The sequence below is a fragment of the Vitis riparia genome, chromosome 14 (assembly GCF_004353265.1).
Source record: "Vitis riparia cultivar Riparia Gloire de Montpellier isolate 1030 chromosome 14, EGFV_Vit.rip_1.0, whole genome shotgun sequence".
In the NCBI taxonomy this organism is placed as follows: Eukaryota; Viridiplantae; Streptophyta; class Magnoliopsida; order Vitales; family Vitaceae; genus Vitis; species Vitis riparia.
In genome coordinates this window covers 4623309-4631071 of record NC_048444.1, presented here as the reverse complement: position 1 = coordinate 4631071, position 7763 = coordinate 4623309, and the positions used below count along the sequence as shown (strand labels likewise).

The window sequence follows — 7763 nt, the reverse complement described above, 5'->3', positions numbered from 1 at the left end:
GTGGATTTTTTTTTTTTTTTTTAATTTAGGAATTTAAAAAAAAAAATTAAAAAAAAAAAATTTTCCCATGGGAAACTCGTCTCTTGAAGAGACGAGTTCCCCTTGTGGAATTGTTTTTTTTTTTTTTTTTTTTTTTTTTTTAATTTGGGAATTTTTTTTAAAATAATATTTAAAAAAAAAAAAGAAATTTCCCATGGGAAACTCGTCTCTTGAATTTCCCTTGTGGAATTTTTTTTTTTTTTAAGGAATTTTTTTTAAAATATATACCTTGAGGAATTTTCTTTTTTTTATATATATTTTTTTTCATGGAACTCGTCTCTTCAAGAGACGAGTTCCCTTGTAAAGACGATTTCCCTTTGTTTAAAAAAAAAAATTATCCGCTGAACTCCTGTCCTCTCTCCTCTCTCCTCTCTCCTAAGTGGCAAATCATCTTTCCTATGTGGCAAAAACTACCGTATATTTGTAATAACTTCTTCTACTACAGTAATTTAAGCATAACTTTTTTAAATTACCGTACTATTGAGAAAAATCCGGGTGTGAAGTTAATAAGTGATTAAAATTTTTTAGTACACTAAGGTTACGGTCGGTTAATAAGATAAGATATGATAAGACACATATACCCTTGGATATTAAATTCAGGACATGAGCTAACTTAGGTTATCTAATAAGATATGTAATATTATATTTATATTTAGTTAAAATATATAAACTTTATAATGGTTTTTGGTACATGGGAACAGAAAGGTAAATGAATATTTTGTTTTTATTCCTATATTTTGATAAATTTATTGATTCTATTTCAAGTGTTTGGATAACCATAGAAATTCAAGATTGGAATAATTATTTATTTTCATTTTAATGTTTAGTAATAATATGAATGATAATAAAAAAAATAACAATAATATCATTACACAGTTTAAAATATTTTTTATTTTCATTTAAAAAAATAAATTTTGAAAGTTTTCTTTTTTTCACTAAATAATAAGACTAAAAAAAATAGTCTTGTTATGGGATGAAAAGGTATAAATAATTGATGAGAGAAATTTAAGAGTAAAATAGTAATTTTAGACTATTTAATATTTTTTTTATGGGATAAATGAATCAGAATATCACCTACGATGAATTGAAATCTCACTTATAAATTTTCTTTGATTTATGTCAGATCATTTTTATTTTATTCATATCCTCATAAAATTTATTCAAACATGAGAATGAAAGAGGAAAAGAATGAAATATGTATATTCCCATATACCAAACACCTCATTGTGATAAATATTTTTGTATTATATTATTCGATATATAAAACTTATATATATTTGTCTCACAAAATTAGTTATATTTGAAACATACATTCCAATCCAATTATGATTGATAAAAATTTTTGTTACACTCTTTTAAGGCACTTCAGAGTAATTATTCTAAGTACATAAAATATTTTATGTATTTAATTTTTCAATAAAAACAATTAAAAATATTTTAATTTTATTCTTAAAAAATGAATTATCAGACAAAAAAACGTCAAAGAATTATTTTATTTTTCAAAAATTTATTGGACATAGTGGATGTTCATAGGGACAAGCAGTAGTGATGTTACAAAGTGGATGATTTCAAGGCAGCCACTCACACCTCCGCCAATCCAAATGTCACAATGTCCTCAGCTCTACCGCCACATATGGACCTACAACCAAATCAAGATGAACGGCCTGATTTCGCGGTAGCTCCCACTGATTCTTCTCAGAAAAAAAAAAAAACAACAAAATCCGCAAGCTGCCGATTTTCACCTCCCCTGATCAACTTTGGGCCCACCTCATTTATTGAAATCAACGCTTCCCATGGGGCTGGGACGGCTCAGATCGTCGGAGCCGACCCCAGCGAAATGCCACGGAATCCACCATATCACTTTCCGACGCGAGTCAGTGCTCGTTTTATATCAGCAAACCCCGAAGTCCTCTCTCCTCGCTAAATTTTGCAGAGAAATCAAACCCTAAGACTTCAAAGAAGAAGCTTCAAGAATGCCGGGCCTCAGAGGGCCATCCGATTATTCACGAGAACCCGCTCGTCATCCATGCCTCCGGATCAATGCCAAGGTCGGTTTTTTATTCGTAATCATTTCCGTTTGGTTCCTGAGAAATTAAAGAAAAATAGTTGAAACACACTCTAAAGCCCAATCCTATTATTGGTTTCAGGATTTCCCTTCTTTCTTCCTGCGTTGTCTTCAAAATTGTTCCTGAAGTCAATTTATTTGTTCTCTTCTCATAGGAAAAAAGTTTCCATCGAGGCAAACAGAATTAATCATATGTGTGTGTATTAATAATATTTCACTCTGCCATTCTTGGTGCAGGCGCCTTTTAACGCCGAACCACCGCGTTCAATGTTGATTACCACTTATGTGACGCCAGTGGATTTGTTCTACAAGAGAAATCATGGACCAATCCCTATTGTTGATGACATAGAAAGGTAATAGGCTCTACATTGATTAAACCATTCAACGTACTCTATTTTAGTGAACTTGAACTGATTTCTGCTCGTGTTTGTCTAAATAGATACTCTGTTTCTGTGCGTGGTTTGATTGAACATCCCAAAATGCTGTCCATGAAAGATATCTGGTGAGACATGGATTTTATTTTATTTTTTTCACTTTTTTATTTTTATTTTATTTATTTATTTTTACACCAGGGAGTGGTGAATGATATGTATCTACTTTGAGCCGCTGTACCTCTAGTTTAACCTTCTTTCGAGCAAAATTTGTTGTTTATTCTCCTTTAAAGAAATTAATGAGAGTATGTTGTACATATTTAATTGAACAAGGATTTAATGTTGTGTGATAACAGGGATCTTCCAAAGTATGATGTTACTGCCACTTTACAAGTATGTTTCATATACTTATCTTTTTGGTTTAATGTTGGGGTTGAGTCCTCTAGTTGGAATCCCTCCCCCACAAGCTTTAGATAGTACCTTCAGTTCTATTCTTAATCGAATTTCATGAGCTCATTAATTGGCCTGGTTTTGAGTTGTGCAGTGTGCAGGTAACAGAAGAACAGCTATGAGTAAAGTCAGAACCGTGAAAGGAGTCGGCTGGGATATTGCTGCTATTGGAAATGGTTTATTATCTCCATCATCCAAGATCAAGCTTGTTGCTCCTTTTAGTACAATTAGTGTAGATTAGCTTCAAATCTAGTAGACAATAAGATGGCCTGCTAACAAAATACTGGAGAGTTTAGAATCTTTTGAACTTTGAAGGGAGCTGAGCTGGTCATGAAATCTATTGGAACAAACGCGATCCCTTCGGTGAATTATTTTCTTGGAAAAGCCAGAAGTAAAATTCTTTACTCCCTTTTTTAAAGGAAAAATATTTAAGTTATCATTCCTTCACCCTTTTTAAGAAGTAATTTTTATAGTTATTTTTTATTAGCTATCTGTGTAGGAAGTTTCATTCTTGGACAGAAATCTGATGGGGTTGAGGTTTTTCTTTTTTAATTTTTTTTAATTATTTTATTAACTGTTAACTTCCCATATTTCTTTAAATTCCTGTCAGCTGTCTGGGGTGGTGCCAAATTGGCAGATGTTCTTGAACTTGTTGGGATACCTAAGTTCACAAGTACCACACAGTCAGGTGGAAAACATGTTGAATTTGTGAGCGTTGATATGTGTAAGGTTGTAGCTTTGGTCTTTTAAATCTTATTCTTAATCTTGTATGCTGTTTTGTGGTTGTCCTTTACTAGCTTATGAGTGATCTTGTATGCTACTTTTTTTAATGCTTTCATCAATCACAAAAAAATGTAGGAGGAGAATGGGGGACCTTATAAGGCATCAATTCCACTAAGTCAGGCTTCAAACCCTGAAGCTGATGTTTTGCTTGCTTATGAGATGAATGGAGAGGTTAGTGAACTTGCCTTCTGAGAAGGGTTTATATGCTTATCCTTTTTGAAGATTCTCATCCTTTTATGTCGGCATGTTCATTATGGTAAACCGTGTTTGCTACCAAAAAGTATAAATGGAGAAAAAGCTTTATCTTGCTAATGTTAGTAATGAGGTGAATATTTTGACCCTTCTGTTATTTTTCTGTAATTGGCCTCCCTGTGTCCCATGAACACAGTAAGTTACTTTTACAAGGATTGTGAATATAATCTTCCATGGTCAAATAATGATGTATCTCTGGTGTTCTGTCTTTGCATATGAAAGTCTCATTTTTTTTAACATAATCTTGCTCAGTCATATCTCTTTTTCTGTATTATATGTTTTAAACATCTTTCTATCCTGCCTTACTAAATCCCTGGTAATTCAAAATTTGTGTACATAATATCATAATCGATTCTTCTAACTTCATTTTTCTTTCTTCTTATCATGGCAAAGCCTCTGAACCGTGACCATGGGTATCCGTTGCGCGTCATTGTCCCAGGGGTCATTGGTGCTCGTTCAGTTAAATGGCTGGATTCCATCAATATTATTGCAGAGCCATGCCAGGTTGGAATGCCATTTTCATTTTGATATTTTATTCATTTTCTTTCTTCACTCTGTCATATGATAGAGTTTATATTGCTATTTTGCAGGGGTTTTTTATGCAAAAAGACTACAAAATGTTTCCACCTTCAGTGAATTGGGATAATATTGAGTGGTCTACCAGGAGGCCAATAATGGATTTTCCTATTCAGGCATTTACTTGATGCTACCCCTTTTTTTTTTTTGAACAATGTTTGCAATTATGGTTCTATAAGGATAAATATGGATTTAGTTTGTGAGAGTGTGATATGCTGATTCAGAGTGAATTGTTTTAAGGCAAATATTACCTGATCAATCCTTGTGGATTTGCTGACAGTGTGCAATATGCTCCCTGGAAGACATCAATGTGATAAAGCATGGAAAGGTTAGTTCTCTTTGCAATTATTGGTTGTATGATAAAGCACATTTCCACAAAACATTGGGTTTCTAACAGATTCAGCTTTACCTTTTGAATCCACAAAAGGTAGTTATTTATTCTCCAAGTCTTTGAGACTCCCAAACATATCTCACATTTCCATTGTGCTTAAGTACCTATAAAATTGTGCGATTTAGTAATCTTAAAATATTTACATGAATATTCGAAATAAATTTCTAATAATGTTTCTGTTTTTTTTTTTTTTTTTTTTCTGATTTATTATAAAATGATGGCATTAACTTATGGTGCTTTTTAACCATGATTTGAGTGGTTTGCCTGTCAAATTTATTTTGAATCTCTCTGGAAATATTGATGATATTTTCCATTATATATCTCTATCTGCTGCTGTGGATGTTCACCCAACCACTGAAGGAGTTCAAGGTGCACAAATTTGTTCCTTGACCCTTGCCCTTGGAAACTAATTATTCCCAAAACCTGAATTTGTCACTGTAGGGGCAGGTATTGCTGCCTGTCTTCACCTCGATGGATGGACCTGGGTTGCTTTGCAAAATCTACCAACTAGCTCATTTTTATTTCTGTGTGCAGATAACTGTTAGTGGATATGCTGCAGCAGGAGGTGGCCGTGGAGTTGAGAGGGTAGATATTTCTGTTGATGGTGGCAAAACCTGGGTAGAAGCTTCCAGATACCAGAAGCCTGGCATTCCATATGTTTCTGATGATGAAAACAATGACAAATGGGCATGGGTGCTTTTTGAGGCCAAAGTTGATGCCCCTCACAGTACTGAAATAGTTGCTAAAGCGGTATGTCTTGTTTCTTGTGATGGCATCATTGCCTGTCATATTCAATGTCTACACCCTTACACTGACTGAGATTTTATCCCAAAACTATATTATATGTCCAGGACATATACCATCTGAGGTGAACCCATTTTAGAGAATGTGTCTTCAAGATTAAGATTGGGACCAGATAATAATAGTCAGCTATAATATCATTTCCAGATGTTCTGAGAGCAATTAGATCAGGTAGAGTAGTGACAATCAACATTTTTGTATGAAATTATAATTGTTGTTTTGGGTGGGTGTTGGTCAAGCATGGTTGCAAAAAGTCTTTCTCCAACACAAATGGATTGCTTATGCTGCTGGTTCTCTATACAACTTTCAGCCCTGACACACTTGTTTAATTTTCCTATTTTCTTGGTTATTATTGCCCTTTACTGACCGATAAATCATGATCCTTTCCCAGGTAGAACCAATTTAGAATGCTGACAACTGATTGTCTTGCAAATCACGATCTGTATCCAAACTTGGCAGCTTAGCACATGCTTTTATGCATGTGTGTTTACATATAAACAAAGAACGAAAATATGTACACAAATTTTTATAACATACATGGGTCTGTTGTCCTATGCTTAGTTATGAGGGGACTGCAGAGTCCAACCTTTTTTTTTTTTTTTGGGATAGGTAGACTGCAGAGTTCAACTTGAACCTTTCTACTAACGTTTTGATAACTTCTGGTCCCAGCCCATGCAGAGTGACCCATGAGAAATTTGCATCCTATATGAGTTGCAATCCATGCTACGGTTTGAGTGTAGTTTTGTACTCATCATGTTTCTCATTCCATTGATGGGCAGGTGGATACAGCAGCAAATGTCCAACCTGAAAGTGTGGAAGAAATCTGGAACTTGAGAGGGGTACTGAACACATCGTGGCACAAGGTTCAGGTTCGAGTTGGTCATTCCACTATGTAGACAGAACTCAATAGAACTGAATAATCGAATGAGCTTCTTGCTGTGCTGTGATCCATGACTGGCTTTTCTCTTCTGTGTGTTGCTTACAAAAATAATGATGCTGGATCAATGGAGCATCTTCATTTGTAATTGAGATTTGTGTGTGACTCGTACCAGTTTTATGTGGTATCGTTTGCAGGCACAGGTTATGTTAAGCCCATAGCGGATTAATCTTACAGCTGGGCCCAATGAGCCCATCCTAGCATATAGAAGTTCTATGCATTATACTTAGCTGGTGAGCAGGTCTATTCAGCCATCCATATTTATCCGCCTACCTGTATATGGATATGAACCCATGGATTTCTGGTGAATTTACCACTGTCTCATCAATTACCTGTTTTGACTGAAATTTCTACATTATCAGCCATATTCAACTCACTTGATCTCGGTAATCGTATTAGGGATGAGATTGGCATTCATTCATACACAGGCCATATGAGATTGGCTCTTATCATATTTGACAAATCTAAATTGTGTCTTAATTTTGTTGAAGGCATCAGGCTTTAACAAGTAGATAGGGGAAGGTCATTAAAAAAGCACTATGCAGCAAAGTAGATGCCTCTGACTCTGACTGCATAAAGCGAGTTAATGATTCAGCAGCTCCAAATAACGGCAGGGTACTTTCACATTCTCCAACTTATGGTAGCTCTAAATTCTAGTAGAGGATCCTTCAGGAGGAATTAAATTCTTCATTAAGAGCAATTGATACTTTTATGCATTCCTTTCACTTTCACAGGCATAATATCTGACACAATTAGTATTTATCATTATGCTTTTATAAGTTTATTGTGGCCTTACTAGGCTCTTAGAATTCACCATGGCCCATGTAAATTGGTTTTTGCTGTCATGCCTTTGATTGAGTGTGAAAATTCAAGAATTTTCAAAAGATCAATCACTCAATTATTGTAAATCTATAACTAATCTCTCTTGGCATTCAACACCTCTTATCTTCTCCCTTTTTCTCTTCCAAAGTAGTATCTTTCGAAATGACTTCTGTAGGTGGACCTTCACCATGTAACCTTGTTGGTTGTACTTTCAAGCTCCTATTCTTGTCTTTGCCTGACTCTGAGCTATGACACATGCCACTTGCTCTGAAAGGG

At 34.6% G+C, this 7763-nt stretch overlaps 1 protein-coding gene across 1 annotated transcript; it reads left to right on the top strand.

The window, feature by feature from the left end:
- Positions 1-1917: 1917 nt before the first annotated feature.
- Positions 1918-7012, top strand: LOC117930912 (sulfite oxidase). Its single transcript, XM_034851700.1, has 12 exons — positions 1918-2087; positions 2342-2457; positions 2544-2606; positions 2832-2868; positions 3020-3101; positions 3536-3654; positions 3784-3879; positions 4354-4464; positions 4551-4652; positions 4817-4864; positions 5462-5677; positions 6508-7012. Exons 1-12 carry the CDS (start codon positions 2013-2015, stop codon positions 6622-6624), a joined length of 1182 nt encoding a protein of 393 aa, XP_034707591.1. The 5' UTR covers positions 1918-2012; the 3' UTR covers positions 6625-7012.
- Positions 7013-7763: the final 751 nt, after the last annotated feature.

Bases quoted from the DNA above. Each gene is read 5' to 3' on its own strand.
- LOC117930912 (XM_034851700.1), top strand. From the start codon at position 2,013: ATGCCGGGCCTCAGAGGGCCATCCGATTATTCACGAGAACCCGCTCGT. The intron at 2,869-3,019 runs GTATGTTTCATA...TGAGTTGTGCAG, and splicing joins ATGTTACTGCCACTTTACAA to TGTGCAGGTAACAGAAGAAC. The intron at 4,465-4,550 runs GTTGGAATGCCA...GCTATTTTGCAG, and splicing joins TTATTGCAGAGCCATGCCAG to GGGTTTTTTATGCAAAAAGA.